Source organism: Saccopteryx bilineata, chromosome 3 (genome assembly GCF_036850765.1).
Source record: "Saccopteryx bilineata isolate mSacBil1 chromosome 3, mSacBil1_pri_phased_curated, whole genome shotgun sequence".
Classification (NCBI taxonomy): Eukaryota; Metazoa; Chordata; class Mammalia; order Chiroptera; family Emballonuridae; genus Saccopteryx; species Saccopteryx bilineata.
Genome location: NC_089492.1, coordinates 2,867,293 through 2,887,937, shown reverse-complemented (window position 1 = coordinate 2,887,937; position 20,645 = coordinate 2,867,293). Strand labels below are relative to the sequence as shown.

The window sequence follows — 20,645 nt, the reverse complement described above, 5'->3', positions numbered from 1 at the left end:
CACCCGCTCCCAGCCCCCGGGCCCACAAGCAGCTGTCTCAGGCCCCACTGGCCCCCACAGTGCCTGCCTAGCACAGAGCACAGCTCCTCCGACACCCAGACACCCGCAGGACAGAGGCAGCCTCTATCTCAAAGCCAAAGCACCACAACAAAACGGGGCCCTGTTCACGACGCCATCGGTAACAGATATTTTAGGGGCAAGAATAAAAAGCTGTCGTATCAGGTCAGAAATATTTTTTCCTGTGGAATGCAGTGTGTTTGGGGGGTGGGGGGTGGAGACAGATTCAATGAAATTTTAACACGCTCAGAATCTTACAGTCAACGCACCCCTGGCATGTCTGCTGCCTCTGCTCTGCACACGCTTCATCACACAGAGACGTCCCTTCCTGTGCACCATGATCCCATCCACACAGAGGTCTGTTCTGAATTAACATACACTATTAAGTTACAGCACTAACCCGTCTGGCTTTGTTTCTTCTGGGGCTTTGTTTAGAAAACAACTTTGACAATGTCCAAGCAAAGGAAAAGGACCAAATGCAGAAGGCTCTCTTAGAAATCCGTTTCTATTCAAGGAAGGGAATTTCTGAGAAACCCACGCTCCCTCTCGTCCCCATCAACTTGTAAATCCCTAAGTCAAAGCCGCTCACCCCAGGGAGCGGAGCTTCCGGGAACGTAATGGAAAATCCTGCTGGCTGAGGAAGGTACTGTCCCAGGGCTCGCTCAGCAGGCTATTTAGGACACTGTCTACATAGGTTTGCATGGAGTTGTCCATATCCCTGTCCCCACCACCAAGCCCTGGATGACATCTACAACCCACTGTCTAGGGCAGAGGGGAGACTCCCCAGTGGAGCTCTGCTGTGTACAGCCCTCCGCCCTCTCCTGTCCCTGGTCCCAGGCCACAGACCTTCCTCCAAACCTAACTTCCAAATTCCTCTAGGAAGGGCACACTCCCAAGGGGGCCCCAGCATTCCTTCTACCCACTGACACCATCACTGTCCTGGTGACATGCTCAGAGCACAGCCTCAGGTCTAGGAAGCACATCCCATGTGTGAACCCATTCTACCTTCACAATAACAATCACCGGTAGTGACAATTATTACACTTACTAATTATTATGGAATTAACAATCATTAACAATTATAATATGTAAGAATAATGAACATTTATCATAATTAAATACCTAATATATAAAAAATACAATACACTATGTTAATCATTATTCTGAAAGTTCTATGATACTGTTTTATACTGATACATAGTTATAAATTACAGTAACAAAATAAGGGCCAGTATGATCCTCATTTTCTAGAGGAGGAAACAGGCAGCAAGAGCTAAGCCAAAGAGCAAAGCCAGGATGTGAACCCAGACATGCAGCTGAAGCTGCGGTTACCTCCTCAGGGAGGTAGGGAGCCCTCATTCCTCTCTACTGTCAGCCTTGGGGGGACAGTGCCCTCCATGAGTACGCAGCAGGTGTCCTGGGGCCCATCTTACTCATGAAGTCAATTTACAGCCAGGGACTTCTGTAATTAATCCTTAGGGGACAGACCTAAGGGTCTTAGCATGATCTCTCTCAGAGCCTGTGTGCATTCCCTAAGCAGCCTGTCTGTCTGTCCCCCACCCTATACACATTCACCCTCCACCAAATAGATGCTGGTGACCAGCTCTCTCCTAGCACCCTGCAAGACACTGGGGTGCAGCCCGTAGGCAGTGAGAGGCAGGACACAGGAGTAAGAACGGGAACAGCGCCCCGAAGGAAAAGGGGGTTACACTGTGAGTATATGTGACAACCTGGCCCCTGGCAGGAGTCCTGGCTGCCGGCCAGCCACTCACGCGCATTAGCCCAGTGAGTCCACAACCACTAGGAGGAGATTATTTTGCCCACTTTACCAAACGAGAAGATTAGGACACAGGAAGGGGACGTTCCTGGACACCACACCGCCCACGCGCTCACATGCCTGCCCAGGAGGCCACCATCCGACCTGTGTGGTCAGCATCATCGTCTTACTTTCAATACTGCTGTAAACACGGGTCCCTACACACAGCACCCAGAAATGTTCAAGGCACATATGAGAAGCAACTATGAGTGGATGCTCCCTGCCCCCTGCCTTTCTCTCTCTCTCTCCTCTAAAATCAATAAATAAAAATCATTTAAAAAAAGTATAGAAATAATGTGGGTGATTTTCTCTTTTTATTTCAGTATCTTCTAAATCCTTTGAAATGAACTTTTTTTTTACTATGAAGGGAAGAATATTTTTTTTTTTACTATGAAGGGAATAATTAAAAAAAACAAAACAGACTCAAAGGGCAGCGCTGCCCATTGGCACAGCCCACATCAGAAAAAAATTCTTTGTAGACGCCGCTGCGTGGGGTGCTGGGAGGGGCCCCCGCCTCCTGAGATGACAGCAGCTGATCCCCTGCCCGCCCCTTGTCAGTTTCCACACACCACCAGCCTGGGGCTCTGACTGTACAGAGTGTCTACAGTGTAGCAAACAGAGCATTCAGTAGCAACTGTTACCAAGTCCCTACTGGCTCTGGCACATACTTGGTAGCAAATTTGTAGCAACTCAAACATTTACACGGCTTCACCAACAATATTCTATAACAGAAGCTAGGCTTCTGACTCCTTAATTTGTTTCAGATTTTAACTGCAACATAAATAACAATCTCATTTTCCAGAGCACCTATTACCCTCCACAAACATTCAACTCAATTTCTCACACTAGAACAGGGGTCGGGAACCTTTTTGGCTGAGAGAGCCATGAACTCTACATATTTTAAAATGTAATTCCGTGAGAGCCATACAACGACCCGTGTACATTACACATTATCCAATAAAAATTTGGTGTTGTCCCAGAGGACAGCTGTGATTGGCTCCAGCCACCCACAACTATGAACATGAGTGGTAGGAAATGAATACATGAGAATGTTTTATATTTTTAATGTTATTATTTTTATTTTTTTACAGAGACAGAGAGTCAGAGAGAAGGATAGACAGGGACAGACAGGAACAAAGAGATGAGAAGCATCAATCTTTAGTTTTTCGCTGTGCGTGCGACACCTTAGTTGTTCATTGACTGCTTTCTAATATGTGCCTTGACCACGGGCCTTCAGCAGACCGAGTAACCCCTTGATTGAGCCAACGACCTTGGGTCCAAGCTGGTGAGCTTTGCTCAAACCAGATTAGCCCGCGCTGAAGCTGGCGACCTCGGGATCTCGAACCTGGGTCCTCTGCATCCCAGTCCGACGCTCTATCCACTGCGCCACCACCTGGTCAGGCGTTATTTATTTTTTTTAATTAAAGATTTGTCTGTGAGCCAGATGTAGCCATCAAAAGAGCCACATCTGGCTCATGAGCCATAGGTTCCCGACCCCTACACTAGAAGAACCAGAAGCAAGGACACAGGAGACTTAACCAATAATGATGTGTAGCACGCACGGGGCTCTAAATGACTGGGCCGGGTACTAACCTTCAGAGGACAGAATAGAAATGGCACCCTGAAGGACCGGGTGGGCAGGAAGGCTTAGGGACGTGGTGAGATTGAGAGCAGTAGGTGACAGAAGTAGCTGAGGAAGACAATGTTTTCACTGTATACAGTACACTAAACACACCTATCAGTTCTCTAGTTAGGACCTTAGTTTCTCCCAGGGATACAGGTCAGCCATTCTAAAACGACTGTCTGTGTATCCTAGGTCTGAGCAAACAAGTAAACACATTGTGCAGAACAAGAGCCAGACTTCTCGTCAATCTGATAAAGAAGTTATCAGCAAGGAAAGGGGAAAGTTAGGATAAACCCTGTGGTATTGGACTGGCGTCAGAACTACCAGTATGAACTCACGGTCTGTAACATACACAGAAGGACACGTGAGCACCCAATGCCCAGGTCTTCCTTTCTCGCTCCATCCTCCAACAAAAAGGACAGGGCTCCTGACGAAGTGGGCAGGGCGGAAGCACGCAAGGTGAGCCTGGAGCAGCCTGTGGTCAGGAGGGAGATACTCAAAAACCAGCGAGAGGGGGGAAGTTGTTGTTGAAAGGGCATCTCAAAGAGTTCCATGCCAAAGTCACATAAGGTGAAGACTGAGGAATTGTCACAGATTGGAGAAAGCAAAGGTCACATGATGACACATCAAGGTAGGTCCCAGGTTAGACAGGGCATGTCCAGAAAGGAATATCTGTCAGGCTAACAGCCAAATTTGAATGAGATCAGATTAGGTAACAGGACCATGTCAATGTCACTTTCCTGCTGTTGATAACTGCCCTGGGGTTTCATCGGATGCTAACCCGGGGAAGCCAGCATGCGAGCTCTGTACTATGGGCACTTTCCTGTACACTAAAATTATTTCAAAATAAGTGGTTAAAAGGATATTTACAGATGAAATACTAGGATGCTTCAGGTGACAGAGTGCTGGAACTGGAAAAGAAAGAAGTCAGGGCTGGGCTGAACTGCTGAGTGACGGTCACATGCGGGAATCCTGTATTTTCTCTCTACTGTGTTCATTTGAATTTTCCCTCATTGAAAAGGCCTTTAAGCCCTGGTCGGATGGCTCGAGTGATTACAGAGTCACTCTGAAGCACAGAGGCTGCAGTTCTATGCCCAGTCAGGGCACATACAGGAGCAGATCAATGTCCTTGTATCTCTCTCTAAAATCAATAAATTATTTTAAAGGCCTTTAAGGCCCTGGCTGTTTGGCTCAGCAACAGAGCATTGGTCCAGTGTGTGGAAGTCCCGGGTTCGATTTCCGGTCAGGGAACACAAGAAAAGCAACCCTCTGCTTCTCCACCCTTCCCTTTCCCTTTCTCTCTCTCTCTCTCTCTCTCTCTCTCTCTCTTCCCCTCCCACAGCCATGGCTCAAATGGTTTGAGTAAATTGGCCCCGGGCACTGAGGATGGCTCCATGGCCTTGCCTCAGCTGCTGAAATAGCTCAGTTGCTGAGCAATGGAACAGCGGCCCATGTGAGCAGAGCATCGCCCTGTAGGAGGCTTGCTAGGTGGATCCCTGTCCGTGTGCATGTGGGAGTCTGTCTCTCTGCCTCTCTCCCTCCCCACCTCTCACTTAACAACAACAACAACAACAAAGGTCTTTAAAACTTCTCAACATTTGCAGATTCAGCACAAATCTACTCACTTCCATTACTGCATTGCTTCACCAGCTATCCAAGCCAAAATAAACAAACAAAAGTCCTAACAACCAGATTATCTTCCAGACACTGTCCTCCCCCCAGCTCCACATTCTCTCTGCCCTCTGTCCAGCCACACCGATGTGCCCCTTGTGAGGTCTCCATGCACTTCCCACCCCACAGCCCCTGGGCTCCCCCGGAGCACACAGAGCGGAGGTGCACCTCTCACACCTGTTCCCTGGCAGTGGTTCTGGGTTCAGACCACTGTGCTCAGGGTGGCCTCTCCCCCAACAAGCCTTGCTCCGGGTCCCACTGCCTCCTGCTCCTGGGACAGATGCTCTCTGCCCAGCTGGAACTAGTCACCTGCCACTCCCCATGGGTTTGCGGGTGACCATTCGATTCACACCTGTGTTCACAACTCAGCGCACCAGGCAGATGCCATGTGGGTCTGCACCCTTCACTGTTTCCCCAGCACTGGGCACGCCGCCTAGCTCACTGTTGGCTCGCAATTGTCACTCAGAGGGTGAACTTCTGTGACATCAGATACACATGCCTGAATCAAGGGACTGGACTCTCGCGTTCCTTCCCACCTGTAAGGTACGTTTACCTTTCCTGAGTTCATCCAGTGGTCCCGGTTCCCAATATACCCTGCACTCTGACAAGAAATAAATATACCTTACAGCTAGCTGTTAGGTAGATCTGGGCCAGACATGCTGAACTCGAGTATTTTTCTCCATTTTGGCAACTAATAAAACATGCCCAAAATGGTTTATTACATTCATTAAAAACTTCATTTTCTAGCCCTGGCCGGTTGGCTCGGTGGTGGAGCATTGGCCTGGTGTGCAGAGGTCCCGAGTTCGATTCCCGGCCAGGGCACACAGGAGAGGTGCCCATCTGCTTCTCCACCCCTCCCCCTCTCCTTCCTCTCTGTCTCTCTCTTCCCCTCCCGCAGCCAAGGCTCCATTGGAGCAAAGATGGCCCGGGCGCTGGGGATGGCTCCTTGGCCTCTGCCCCAGGCGCTAGAGTGGCTCTGGTCGCAACAGAGCATCGCCCCCTGGTGGGCAGAGCATCGCCCCTGGTGGGCATGCCGGGTGGATCCCAGTCGGGCGCATGCAGGAGTCTGTCTGACTGTCTCTTCCCGTTTCCAGCTTCAGAAAAATACAAAAAAAAACACCCCAAAACAAACAAAAAAAAAACAAACTTCATTTTCTAAAAGGCTGCGATGACTTAGGGTTGGTGAGGATGTGAAGAGATTAAAACCCTAGCCATGCCTGACCTGTGGTGGCGCAGTGGGATAAAGCGTCGACCTGGAACACTGAGGTTGCCGGTTCGAAACCCTGGGCTTGCCTGGTCAAGGCACATATGGGAGTTGATGCTTCCTGCTCCTCCCCCTTCTCTCTCTCTCCCCTCTCTCTAAAAATCAATTAAAAAATCAATAAAAATAAAAAAAAAAAAAATAAAAAAAAAACCTAGCCATGGCCTGACCTGTAGTGGCGCAGTGGATGGAGCGTCGACCTGGAGATGCTGAGGTTGCCGGTTCGAGACCCTGGGCTTGCCTGGTCATGGCACATGTGGGAGTTGATGCTTCCTGCTCCTCCCTCTCTTCTCTCTCTCCACCCTCCTTTCTAAAATGAATAAAAATAAAAAATAAAAAAAACCCTAGCCATTGCTGGTGGGAATGTGACCTAGGGCGGCCACCGTGGAAAACCGTCCTGGCAGCCCCTCGAAAAGCCACACAGAGCAGCAGAACCCAGCACTCACTCCTAGGCGTGTGCCCAAGAGAAATGAGAACACATGTCCACACACCAACTTACACAGGAATGTTCCAGCAACACTGTTCATGACAGTCAGAAGGCAGGAGGCACCCAGGTACCCAGCAGCAGAGGCGTGAACACATCGTGATAAAATCACACGCGGGTCCCTCGACCGGAAAGAGGAACACGGTCCGATACAGCCCACAGCACGGACCTTGAGGAGCCGGGCAAAAGGTCATGCACTGTATGCTTCCATTTATATGAAATATCCCGATTAGGCAAATCTCTATCGACAGCACTCTGATGGGTGGGTGCCATGGGCTGGGGGAAGGGGAGGAGAGAGGGGCTGGCGCCCGGGGTGTCCCTGGGGGTGAGGAGAGTGTTTCGAACTAGACAGAGGCAAAAAGCACTGTGGATCTGCTAAATGCACTGAGCTGTTCACTTTAAAATGGTTTGTTTTATGTTACATGAATGTCCCCTCAATTAAATGAATAAATAAATAAGTAAAAGGCTATGAGCCCTGGCCAGGTAGCTGAGTTGGTTAGAGCGTTGTCCCAACACACCAAGGTTGTGGGTTCAATCTCCGGCCAGGGCACATAAAAGAATCAACCAATGAATGCATAAATAAGTGAACAAATCGATCTCTCTCTCTCTCTCTCCCCCTTCCTCTCTTTTTCCCTAAAATATATAAATTTAAAAATAAATAAATAACTAATTAAAATTCCAAAAGGCTGGCCCTGGCCGAACAGCTCGGTTAGTTAGAGCACCGTCCTGAAGTACAGAGGATGCGGGCAGGGTCCCCGGCCAGGGCACAGAGGAACAGATCCATGTCTCTCCCTCTCTATCTCCCTCTCCCCTCTTCTCCCTTTCAAATCAGCCAATAAAATTTAAAAGTGTTAAATGCTATATTCCATTTTGAAAGAAATTCCTCTCTTTGTAAAAAAAGCACCTATCGTTTGCCTTTTCCGGTAGCTAGCAGTGCAGACACACTGGGGCGGGCCCACCCGGCAGTGTGAGGGCAGCAGGGGGCCGCGGGGGTGGGTGTCGCAAGAGGGGGTGGAGGTCGGGCCAGGAGCAGCCCTGGACAGCGCGGCCCGGAGGCTGGTGGGTTTCTGGACCGGAGGAAATGAAAACGACCGTCTCACAGCCTCAGTCTGACAATGACCATCCGGAGAGATGACTCTTCAAGATTCTTTAGCAACCATCGTTCAATAACATGGACTTTAAAATACCTATTTCAATACAGTGTGCAAAAATAAAATAAACCCGCTCTCCCAATAAATGTTTATTGGAATGGCACCAGGCACCTCAGAAAGCTTTGTTGGGTGTCTTAAAGCTGCAACTTACATGTCATCCTCGAGGTGTGTCAAGTAGGGGTGATGGCAACTCGGAGCCCACAGGGCACCACCCTGGCTGCCCCCATGGCGGGCGTGGACAGCCTGCTCCGTGCCCTTCTTCACAAAGTGCAGACGTGCCAGCCATTCTCCGCACGCTGCTCCAGACAGCCTGGACCTCTCGGCACTGGGCAGCTCAGGGGAGGACATTCCCCAATGGCACGTAACTCCACTCTCTCAAAAAGACAACCTATTTCTTTGCTTTTCTTCAAGACAACCCTCCCCCTCAATTAATGCCATACAGAACTCCAACAGCTTTCCAACCAAATTTCTCATCACTTTTCTATTTAACTTCATAACATTTATTTTTCAGAGAATCTTCACCCAGGACATCCCTCCTGAGTCCTCCTCTTCTAGAACACCCTGGAGGCAGAGCGGCTCGCCAGCTCTCTGTCAGGGGCGTCCACGAGTGGCTGGAGTCGCTGAGGGCGCCCACGTGGCTCAGTGCAGCTCCCCCCACTAGCGGGGGGCTGCAGTCACCCCATTGCACAGACGGGAGCACCAAGCTGCAGACAGGCTCGGGAGCCTCCTCTGGGTCCACAGCCCCGGCAGGACGCCGGAGAAGCCGTGCCCGCCCAGCACTGCCACCTCTGGACAGTCTCCTGAGGACACGGCTTCGTTCAGACCCGAGGCAGCGCGGGGGCTCAGCCTCAGCACCTCCAGGTCACCAGCCAGGCTCGGGGGAGGGACTCCTGTCCCATGCCCTGGGAGGCCTGGGGGCTGAAGGGAGCCTTCCCGCGTCTGTCCTTCCCTGTGCTGGATCCCATCTCCCCAGGACATTCATTCCCACTTCAGTAAATCATCTAATAAGTGGCCCCATGGTCCCCTTCTCTCCAGGCTGCTGAACACGCATCAGCCTGTGTACCAGGCCACCCTCTGCTCCAAACAGAGCCGTGGGAACCCTCACCGAGACTGCAGACTCACGAGGCGTGGGGTGCAGGGGTCCACACGGGAACCCTCCACCGAGACCGCAGGCTCACGAGGCGTAGGGTGCAGGGGTCCACACGGGAACCCTCCACCGAGACTGCAGGCTCACGAGGTATGGGGTGCAGGGGTCCACACGGGAACCCTCACCGAGACCGCAGGCTCACGAGGTATGGGGTGCAGGGGTCCACACGGGAACCCTCCACCGAGACTGCAGACTCACGAGGCGTGGGGTGCAGGGGTCCACACGGGAACCCTCCACCGAGACTGCAGACTCACGAGGCGCGGGGTGCAGGGGTCCACACGGGAACCCTCCACCGAGACTGCAGACTCACGAGGCGTGGGGTGCAGGGGTCCACACGGGAACCCTCCACCGAGACTGCAGACTCACGAGGCGCAGGGTGCAGGGGTCCACACGGGAACCCTCCACCGAGACTGCAGACTCACGAGGTGTGGGGTGCAGGGGTCCACACGGGAACCCTCCACCGAGACTGCAGACTCACGAGGCGCGGGGTGCAGGGGTCCACACGGGAACCCTCCACCGAGACTGCAGGCTCACGAGGTATGGGGTGCAGGGGTCCACACGGGAACCCTCACCGAGACCGCAGGCTCACGAGGTATGGGGTGCAGGGGTCCACACGGGAACCCTCCACCGAGACTGCAGACTCACGAGGCGCGGGGTGCAGGGGTCCACACGGGAACCCTCCACCGAGACTGCAGACTCACGAGGCGTGGGGTGCAGGGGTCCACACGGGAACCCTCCACCGAGACTGCAGACTCACGAGGTGTGGGGTGCAGGGGTCCACACGGGAACCCTCCACCGAGACTGCAGACTCACGAGGCGTGGGGTGCAGGGGTCCACACGGGAACCCTCCACCGAGACTGCAGACTCACGAGGTGTGGGGTGCAGGGGTCCGCACGGGAACCCTCCACCGAGACCGCAGGCTCACGAGGCGTGGGGTGCAGGGGTCCACACGGGAACCCTCCACCGAGACCGCAGACTCACGAGGTGTGGGGTGCAGGGGTCCACACGGGAACCCTCCACCGAGACTGCAGACTCACGAGGTGTGGCGTGGGGTGCAGGGGTCCGCACGGGAACCCTCCAGCGAGACTGCAGACTCACGAGGCGTGGGGTGCAGGGGTCCACACGGGAACCCTCCACCGAGACTGCAGACTCACGAGGCATGGGGTGCAGGGGTCCACACGGGAACCCTCCACCGAGACTGCAGGCTCACGAGGCATGGGGTGCAGGGGTCCACACGGGAACCCTCCACCGAGACTGCAGGCTCACGAGGCATGGGGTGCAGGGGTCCACACGGGAACCCTCCACCGAGACCACAGACTCACGAGGCGCGGGGTGCAGGGGTCCACACGGGAACCCTCCACCGAGACCGCAGACTCACGAGGCGTGGGGTGCAGGGGTCCGCACGGGAACCCTCCACCGAGACCGCAGGCTCACGAGGCGTGGGGTGGGGTGCAGGGGTCCGCACGGGAACCCTCCAGCGAGACCGCAGACTCACGAGGCGTGGGGTGCAGGGGTCCGCACGGGAAAGAGCAGCAGAGTGGGCTGGAAATTCAGCAGCGAGTGGAAATTCAAAACTCTACACAAGTTTCGAGTCACCAGATTGAACTCTGAAGCAAGAAGCAATGTCTCTGCATTCAGTGAGTGGAGGACACACCCTGGCAGGGGCTGGAAAGCAGACAGAGGGGACCAAGCTAGCCCTGGTGGCCTTGACGAAGGAAGGAGACACACTCACAAAAAGGGACCGCCTAGAACTCCTCTCCTGGATTTCTGAGAATCACCTTAAATTTAGCACCTCTGTAAAAGGAGAAGCCCCCAGCTGCCTCTGTCCCTGACCCCGGCCACCAACGGGGCCACTCTACAGTCACCGTGTAGGAACGACGAGCAGAAGACTGTCTCCCTCCCACCGGGCTGTGACCGGACCCTTGTGAAGTGACCGGACCCTTGTGAAGACAGAGCCCGTTGGCATGGCCCCTGCCCACGTGACCTGGCGTGAGAGGCCCCCACTGCCCCGAGTTCCGTCTACACGGTTCCACCGCACAGCACGCGGTGTTCGGGTCTGTCCCGGCACTACGCCAGAACAGGCGCTCCGAGTGCCAGGGCTGGTCCTTCACGGCCCTGGACTGAGTCTACACAGGAGCAGGACAGGGCTCCCGGGGAGTGTTCCGTACTAGGGACACGGGCTGTGACTGTCCTCTCAACCTCGCTGCGGGGCAAGCGAAGACCCAGACGTCAACCACAAGGGCCAAGCAGGAGCAGCAGTGAGGAGCAGGTGTGCCCCTTGCCCGGGTGCCGGCAGCAACCGCACTCCGCCCACACCACCCCGACCAATCAGAGCGCCTCCCCGGCAGGGCTGGTTCCCGGCGCGGAGGAGACAGGGTCGGGAGCCCAAGTGAGCAAACGCCCAGTTCTGCAGCAGGACTCCAGTGAGGTTGCCGGGTCTGGAGCGTGTGCCGGGCATGCTGCCAGCTCCCGGGCTCTGGGCCCCAAGGCCCACCTTTGTCTCGTCCCCTTCTCATCGTCTGTCTGCACCTCCTTTGCTTTCTCCCACTTCTTATTTGTGTGGTCATATGACCTCTTGTTCCTACAGAAAACCCATGATGCCACCACCTGTCAGCCACAGAGCCCGGGGACATCTCCATCCCGAGGCCCCGGCGTCCCCCCATCACTGTGCAGCGGCTGCGTGTGGGCCGTGCTGACGTGGCAGAGGGGCGTCCTGGACGGAACACAGGAGGCACGGGCGGCAGCATCAGGCTCTGCCTGTGACCCAGACTCAAGGCAGCCACCACCCCGAATGCCCTCCTGTGCCATTGCTGTGACCCGCGGGGCCTGCAGAGGCGGGCAGCGAGCTCCCAGAGGGGCTTCCTGCCACCTGAGTTCAGGAAGAACCGCAGGACGCCCCCGCCCCGGCCCCGCCCCCCGGTCCTGGCCCCGCCCCGGCCCCGCCCCCGGCACACCAGCCACCAGGCTCCGGCCACTCAGCGCCAGGGTGCCCTCAGCGCCAGGAGAAGCACCCGAGCCGACTCCTGAACCGCGGCGCTGCCCCGTCCCCGCCCCGCCCCCGCGCAGCTCTGTGTCCTGGAGCTCAGCGCTGCGACACCGGGAACGGACCTGGAAAACCGCACGGACACCGCGCCGTGTGCAGCTTCCCCGGTGGGACTCTCCACACAGGCTTCAGGGACTGTGAGACTCACTCGGGTGCGGCGTTACCTGCATGCCCAAGTCTGGCTGGCGCTAAGCCTCACGAGAGTCCTGTTTGTTGCTACAGGTTCCTAGACACGCACACACAGAACGACGTTCACCGAGAACTCCTGACCTCGGTAATGACCTTCAGAAGTCCCCCCCCTGCCCCAGTTCCGAGAGGAGTTGCGGACAAGCTGTACCCAAGGCACCTTGGCACCCAAAATGGCAGCAAGACGCACAGCTGGGAAGGAGTGTATCGTTCCGTCAGACTGTGTGCTTTCTCAGGAGAGGGAGCCACAGGCAAACTCACTCCCCTGGTCCCCTGCAAAGTCCCCTTTGGGACAGCCAGTCTCACCTCTAGAAGCGTGCCCCCCAGAGCCAGCAACCCTCCTCTCTCGGGGCTGCCCTCCACCGTCTCCAGCACACAGCCTCCCTCCATCCCGTCCAAACGAGGGGGCTCCCTGGGGGCTGCCCGGCTGTTTCCTACCTCCTGTCCCACCCCCACTCACCGCCAGTGAGCTTCAAACTCTGGCCCACCAGGGTGAGCACCTGTGCTGATTATAAAGTGTAATGTCCTGCGTCTTCTGGGCAGAGAATCGCCTTCAGGTGAGTGACCAGCTGCTGGCTGTGGGCACCAGGCTGAGCCCTTAGGGACCCCTGGGCCCCTCCTTCCACCCAACCCCTCCTCCTGCGCCCAGCTCGGCCCCTCAGAACCTTACACTCTGTCCAAATGCCGCACAGGACTCCGCTCCCCGAAGCCTGCTGGGCCTGCATTCTTGTTCTGTGAGTGTGTCCCCAGCTGCCAGCAGCAAGCCGGACACAGTGTAATTTCACCCTGTCCCCTCCTCACACCTCACCCCATCAGGATGCTCGCTCAAACACTCCACCAGTGAGGTCACCAAGACGGAGGCAGCCAGCTCCCCCTCACGGTCCCCAGACGGCCGGATGGACGAACGGCATCCTCTGGGTGGGCCCTCTGCTGGGTTCCCAGTCAGGGTTATAAATTCCCAGGGGGAAGACAGGATAGACCCCCCCCCCCCGCACAGACCCATACGGCACTCACTGCGGGGGAGCCCCAGCACGCCCCACTCCATCCTCACGACAACCCAGGACGACCTGACCATCCCCGTTTCCCCGGGACAAAAGCTGAGGCTTAGAAGTTACATGATTTGCCAAAGTCACAGAGCTGGTGAGGGGCGGGTGGGGGCCCAGATATCAGTGAACACCCCTGCTAGGGAGCTGCCCAGGAAAGTGCAGACGAGGCCCAAACCCGGGCCGGAGCCAGAGAGCCATGCTCTGGGTGCTCAGCCCCACGCGCTCCCTCACTGAACCACAGCCCTTGCACCCGAGGGCCCGTGTTGGGCCCCCCTCCACCGCCTCCCACAACCTCCCCATTCCCCAAGCACTCCAAGGTAAGCCCCACCTGCAGTACTGTGGGGGTGCCTTTCTAGAACAAACCTGGTCACGTGACTCACCACGTGCCTCGCACATGGGGCCTCTCACAGAGCGCCTGGCCCCTTCAGATTTTATAAGGTTTTCAGCAAATGCAAAGCCTCCCGAGAGTCCCAGAGAGCCAGAAACGCTCTGGGCAGGGGGACCGCCACCCCGGTCTGCCAGACAGCCCTCAGCACGCCAGGTGGCCCAGGGAAGTAACTGTGAGTGCCACGTTCGCCTACAAGTCCCCGGTTTCGATGACAAATGGCAGTCACCGGAGCACAACTCTACCCAAGACAGGTGAGAAAGGCAGAGTTTGTCAGGAAGAGTGAGGGCCCAGAGGACCAACAGCAGTGCCGGGTTTTTACACTTTGAGGGGAAACGGCAGAGAAATGGTGGCTGTGGTGTCGTAACTGCCTAGAGGGCAAGGACGAGGCCACACCCAGCGTGTGCCCGGGCGGGGACAGCGGGCCATCAGTGGAGGAAGAGGCAGCGACAACAGGGACAAGGTCAGTCTGTCCACCTCACACTACAGAGCCAGCCGACCAAGACAGGGGACAGGAGTCCACTCATTTGGACAATCAGGACAGAGAGAACACACAGGAGCGACCAGGGTCCCTCACAACCTCCACACATCATAAAGCGTCCCCTCTACTGGACAGCAGGGCCCCACTGCACGTGGGGGTTACAGACGCAAAGCGACCTGGGCGGAAACACTGCTCACAGTCAACGTGTCAGGATGAAAATCACCAGCTACAGGGTCTCCAACCACGGGCAGCACCGCGCAGGGACCTTGAGCAAATGGGACTTCCAATCGGGGCAGAGGGCCACCTGCTACAATGGCCCACGGGCACCATGAGTGGGAAGACCCGGTCACAGATCCACTGAGGTGATGGAGGGTGGGGGAGAAGTGGGGTGAAGGGAAGTCAGACTCCACCGTGCAAGCTGTTGATTCTCCGAGTCACCATCCTCTTTGGAACCTTCTGCAGAAAAAACGGGGGGCGGGGTGGAGGAAGGGCGCAGTCTGAGGAAAGGAGGATTTTAAACCTTAAATGGCTTCAAAGTCAAGAGCAGGGGAAGGCAGGGAGGCTAACTTTAGCATCTAGGTTAAAGAATCTCAAGACATAAAATAAAATTTATGAACTTTTAGTAAAATTCTGGATCCAAGACCACCAACTATAACCATGCTTCTAGGAGAGAAACCGACCGCAGCCCGGTAAGCATGACCCCGGCACGGGTTTGAGCGTCCCAGCCTTCAGACAAGGCGCTGAGGTGTGGGGGCGGGGGCAGGGCTGGGACACCCTTTAGAATACTTCTGCAAAGAGAAAGGGGAATGGGGCAAAGCAGGCAAATGCGGGAACTCTTTTTTAATTGATTTTTTTTTTTTTTAAGAGAGAGCAGGGAAGCGGGGAGAACGGGAAATATAAACTCGTAGTAGTTGCTTCCTTTATGTCCTGTATGAAACCAGGCAAGCCCGGGGTTTCGAACCGGCGACCTCGGTTCTCCAGGTCAATTCTTTATCCACTGCCACCACAGGTCAGGCAAGAGGGGAAGGGGGGGGGGTAGGGAGAGAGAGAGAGAGAGAGAGAGAGAGAGAGAGGAACATCGATCTGTTCCTGTATGTGCCTTCGTCAGGGATTGAACCAGCAACCTCTGCACTTCGGGACAATGCTCTAACCAACTGAGCTCTCTGGCCAGGATGGGAACTCGCGATCATTGTTGAAGCTGATGGATGAGAGAGCGTTGTACTAGTCACCCAACTGTCACGTATTTTAAATTAGTTTACAATGCAAACTTTTTAAAAAAAATCAAGTCTTACATTTTGAAGGTTCACAATAACAATTCAAGAAACAAAAATATATTCTGTCAGATCAGCACATGATAGGAGGCTTGTGTAACTCGTAAAAAATATACTCACAGGCACTGTGAACATTTTTGACACTGAAACTAGAAATAACAAAAATATCCTGCATCTTAAAAAAACATGGGTTTTGGGAGTTGAGGCTTGTACATCTTTTTCTTGCCCATTTATTTAAATCCTTCTTCAAAGTTCATAACTAACCCAAAGGGACTTTGTACAACTACCAAAACTTCCAATCGGGGCAGAGGGCCACCTGCTACAATGGCCCGCGGGCACCATGAGTGGGAAGACCCGGTCACAGATCCACTGAGGTGATGGAGGGTGGGGGAGAAGTGGGGTGAAGGGAAGTCAGACTCCACCGTGCAAGCTGTTGATTCTCCGAGTCACCATCCTCTTTAGACAACTCTCAAACAAGCCTACGGGGTCAAAGGGTTACTCTGTAGCAAGTCTGGGAGGAGTAGAACACAGCTAAGCTCAGTGGAACCAACCATCACCTTGCAGAAGGCATTTTGCTCAATCTAAGATCTTTAAGTGGTTTTTAAAAATAACCAACACAACCCTGGCCTGAGGGTTGGTTAGAGCAGGGGTCCCCAAACTTTTTACACAGGGGGCCAGTTCACTGTCCCTCAGACTGTTGGAGGGCCGGACTATAAAAAAAAACTATGAACAAATCCCTATGCACACTGCACATATCTTATTTTAAAGTAAAAAAACAAAACGGGAACAAATACAATATTTAAAATAAAGAACAAGTAAATTTAAATCAACAAACTGACCAGTATTTCAGTGGGAACTATGCTCCTCTCACTGGCCACCAATGAAAGAAGTGCTCCTTTGGAAGTGCGGCGGGGCAGATAAATGGCCTCAGGGAGCCACATGTGGCCCGCCGGCCGTAGTTTGGGGACCCCTGGGTTAGAGTGTAGTTCAGGTGCACAGAGGTTGCCGCTTCTAGCCCTGGTCAGGGCAAGTACAGGGACAGACCAATCTCCCTCTTTTTTCCTTTCTTTCTTCTTCTCTTTCTCTTTTTCTCCTTCCTTCCTTCCTTCCTTCCTTCCTTCCTTCCTTCCTTCCTTCCTTCCTTCCTTCCTCCCTCCCTCCCTCCCTCCCTCCCTCCTTTCCTCTCTCTCTCTCAAATAAATGAACCAATATAAAAAAAAAACTAATTTGTTCACCTATGAAGGTTCAGGGTCACTGGAGAACCCATCCATCCTAAACCACTAACTCTTTCGAATAGTTCAAAAAACTAGAAAATAGTAACATACCTAATTATAGAGTCCAAATATTAATTCACACATGTAAACAGCATCTGTAAATGCCATAGCACAGACCTACTGTGAACTCTATTTTTAAAACATTAATTTACTTGATAAGTTGCTTAATAAGTGTAAGGGGCAAAACTATGTGTAATTTTTCTACAATCCAGATCGAACATCTTCTCATTACCCTGAATTAGCAAACACATCTTAAAGTTTCACCGAAGAGAGCTATTCCAAAAATTCCTTTTCAACAAAATTAAAAGCTTGAATGTGTAGAATAATACTGCACAGCCTCACCACCGTATAATTACAGCTCACTTGCACAGCCTGAAAGTTGGGTCCAGTCCCATCCTGCCATTAGGTAAAAACTATCCTACAGACATTTATTTCCTCCACCAAAGCCGGCCAATTCCAGGGCCAGCTTATCTGTGAACCACCAGCCCGCTCCCACCACACCACAACACCGAGGCGCGCACCCAAGCAGAGTCTTCCAAAAGCAGTTAGTTAGTGAACACAAGCGAGCCTGGAGAGCGAGCGGGTGGACCAAAGCACTTCAAAAAAATAAAACCAACGAGGGCACACCACGGTGCAGGGCACACAGTAAGTAAGTAAGCTGTGCCCCGTGAGCTCTTCTGTCAACGATACCTGTGCACGCTCGCGCACCGACCTACTCTAGACCTAACAGATATTTCCTACTGTGGGTCAAGGTCAAAAAGACTGACAGCCACTTATCTAAGGCGAGTGTACAGAGAGTCAGCTTGGGGGATCAGATAGATCGTCCTAATGCTCGCTGGCCCTACGACCTTGGCAAGGTCTTAACCTCTCTGAGCCTCTGTTGTCTGCCTTTAAAATGAACACCACCAACTCAGTGTGAGCTGTCCAACGGATTCAAGAGTGGAAAACCCAACAGAAAAGCTTGACCTTCTCAAGGTTCCTCACTTCCTCCAGGCCTTCAACTTTTAAACTGATTATCTGGAAAAAAAAAAAATGTACCATGTAGTGGCCAACACCCGCTGGGTCCTTCACAGGAGTCAGCTGGGAGAGCCTCCAGCAAGTCAAGTTGGGGAGGGGCCACCCGCCACATCACGGAGGGGGGCCACCACCCAGAGCCTCAGAAGCCACATTTGCCCCCAAGACCATGACAACAGAGACCAGGACCCTTCCCCACAAGGGAGAAGTCCTCTCCCAGGCAAAGGGTTAAGTCAGTTTTTAATCAGCTTGCTGGCTTCCCTTAAAAGTTGGTCAGATTCCACCTTGGAGAACCTTTCTAAGTGACACCAGGAAAAAGGGGAAAAAAAAGACACTCAGAAGTCACAGACATAGAGACTTTTGTAAACAGACACAGCAGCAAAAGACAACCTCAGGGACCGGAGTGGATCAGGAGGGGCTTCCGGACTCCGTTTTGGAGGTCTGGAACAGGTGGGGCTAGGACCCCACGGGCAGGCAGCGGTGGGGGGCCCAGAACAGAAATGCACCTAGCAGGGCCAGGACCACCGAGCACGGAGTCCGCGGGGCCTGCAGCCCGCCCGCCTGGCGGACAAAGGGGACAGGCAATGCCCTGTGCAAGTGGCAGGGCCAGCGGGAAATTAGGAGCCACGTGCCTGGCGGGAGACTGAGAAAGCTTCACAACACTGGACTATTTTCTTGGTCCAAGCAAGTCAACCGCCCTTCTAACTATGCATTTTTAAGAGGGGGTCGGAGAGGGGATGTGGTAGTGCTTTTCACACTTTTAAGTTTTTTCGAACTTTTCCAAAGAAAGAGAGGCTGACTATGACTAGCAAGCAGGAGTGTTGGGGTGTTGGGGACATCAACACATCGCCCTTTACCTCTTCTAGTAAACTGTAAAAGGCAATTCGCACTTGAATAAAGGGACGGCGTGTGTGGAATCAGAATGGGCCGCACGCGGTTTCGGGGTTCGGGGTGCCGCCGCCCAGCCCTCCCGGTTCCCGCAGGAACCGGCCACCCCCGGCCTCTGCAGACTCGCCCTCGGAGAAGGGGCCGCACAAGCGCTGGCAACGACCAAACCGAAACCGAGCGCGCTCCAGGCCGCCGCGCTGCCGCCGCCCGCGCCCCGCGCCGGGACCCGGGCCTGCACTCGGCGCCTGCAGCCCGGCCTCCCCGCCCGGCGGCGGCGCAGCGGCCCAGCCGCGGGCCTCGGGCCTACCCGCGTCGCCCGCCGGCCCTGGCCCCGGCCCGAGAGCCGGCCCGCGGGGTCCCGGCGGCGACGCGGGACGCGGGAGGCCCACAGCGCGCGCGGCGCCCCGACCCCCGGCCCCTTCGCCCCGGCCTGCGCCGCGCCCGCCCGCCCGCCCGCCGCCCGCTGCCCGGGGCGCGCGGGGAGGAGCGCGAGCCTCTGGCCGGCGCCCCGCGCCCTGCGCCCCGCGCGAGGACTCACCGGGGCCGGCTCCCGAGTACATGGTGGCGCCGCCGAGGGGCTCCGGGGCCGAGGGGCGGCCGCGCGCGCGCCACGGGCCCCGACGCCGCGAGCCGCGAGGGAGCCGCCGGCCGCACGATCCGCCCCGGCGCGGCCGCCTGGCCAAACAGGTTTACCCGACGCGGCCCGGGCGGCGGGCGGAGGCGGCGGCGGCGGCGGCGGCGGGCGGGGGAAGGGCGGGCGGAGAGGGGCGGGGCGGGGCGAGCAGGGGGCGGGGCGGGGCGAGCGGAGCGGGAGGAGGCGGCGGGAGGAGCGGAGGAGGGCGACACGGCGCGCGCGCGCGCGTCCAGGGGCCCCGGCGGGGACCCCGCGGGGCGATGGAGGCCGGGCGGGTGGGGCTCTCCGGGCCCGGGCCTGGGGGCGGGGCCGGGCCAGGGGAGGACGCCGCCGGGAGGCGGGGGCACTCCTCGCAGCCACTCAGACGGGCGACGTGGCCTCCTCGGGGGCGGAGCGCGGCCGGCGCGGCGTCACGGCCCGAGACCCCGGAGAAAGACGAGGAGGGCCCGCCCTCGTCCCCCCCGCCGCCTCCCGCGCGCGTGAGAAACAGGTTCTGGTTGCTTAGGCGTGAGGGGGCGGGCACGACCCTTCCCCGTCCCCCACCGCCCGCCGCGCTGGGCCGCGGAGCTGGTCCTGGACTCCGCGCTGGCGCTGCAGCCGCTCAGCCCGGCTTTTTTTTTTTTTTCTCTTCTTTTTTAAGTTATTAACGAAACCTGAACGTCTGGAAGCTTGTCAGTGTGAACTTGAACACTTCCTGCCCTCCCACACGACCGCACAGCCACCTCCCAGCCAAGGACCAGGATAATCCATGTAAAAAAATTTTGTAAGTTTTGGGAAATTTCAGCTGCCGTCAATGATGAGATCAAACTAACAAGCCCATACCGGCACGCGGGCCTCCCCGGCTCTGAGCGCGGGCTGTCCTGCTCCTGCGTGCCTGTCTGTGGGGCCAGGGCCACGCCTGTGACCGTTACAGTAATAGCTCCGAGGACTGCCCCACCAGTGCGGGGCGCCCTCCTCCTACCCAGATCCTCCGTCCCTCACGTCCCCCTGGACGCAGCGGTTTTCTGGAGCTTTTTTCCAGGGCCACGGGCCTCTCTCAGCAGGGACCTCGTTTCTCCCCTAACTGTGGCTGATGGATTAGAAGCCAATGCTGAAACAATGCCAAGGCGCACCCACCACCTTGGAACATGCTTGCCTGCTCGCGCCTCCATGCCCTAAAAGTGTATCACCTGCACATTGGGAGCGAGACGCTGGTGTTCCCGGGCCTAAGGT

At 55.5% G+C, this 20,645-nt stretch overlaps 1 protein-coding gene across 3 annotated transcripts in view; it reads right to left on the bottom strand.

The window, feature by feature from the left end:
* The window catches only part of AGO2 (argonaute RISC catalytic component 2), a 100,296-nt gene extending 80,766 nt beyond the window's left edge, over positions 1 to 19,530 (bottom strand). For 2 of the 3 annotated variants that reach the window (XM_066265601.1, XM_066265602.1), the window contains exon 1: positions 19,338 to 19,497. In XM_066265601.1, coding sequence (XP_066121698.1) covers positions 19,338 to 19,359 — 22 coding nt within the window. In that variant the 5' untranslated portion in view covers positions 19,360 to 19,497. Of the gene's footprint in view, positions 1 to 19,337 lie in introns of all 3 variants that reach the window. The other variant, XM_066265603.1, reaches the window with a different exon arrangement.
* Between the last annotated feature and the right edge of the window lie 1,115 nt (positions 19,531 to 20,645).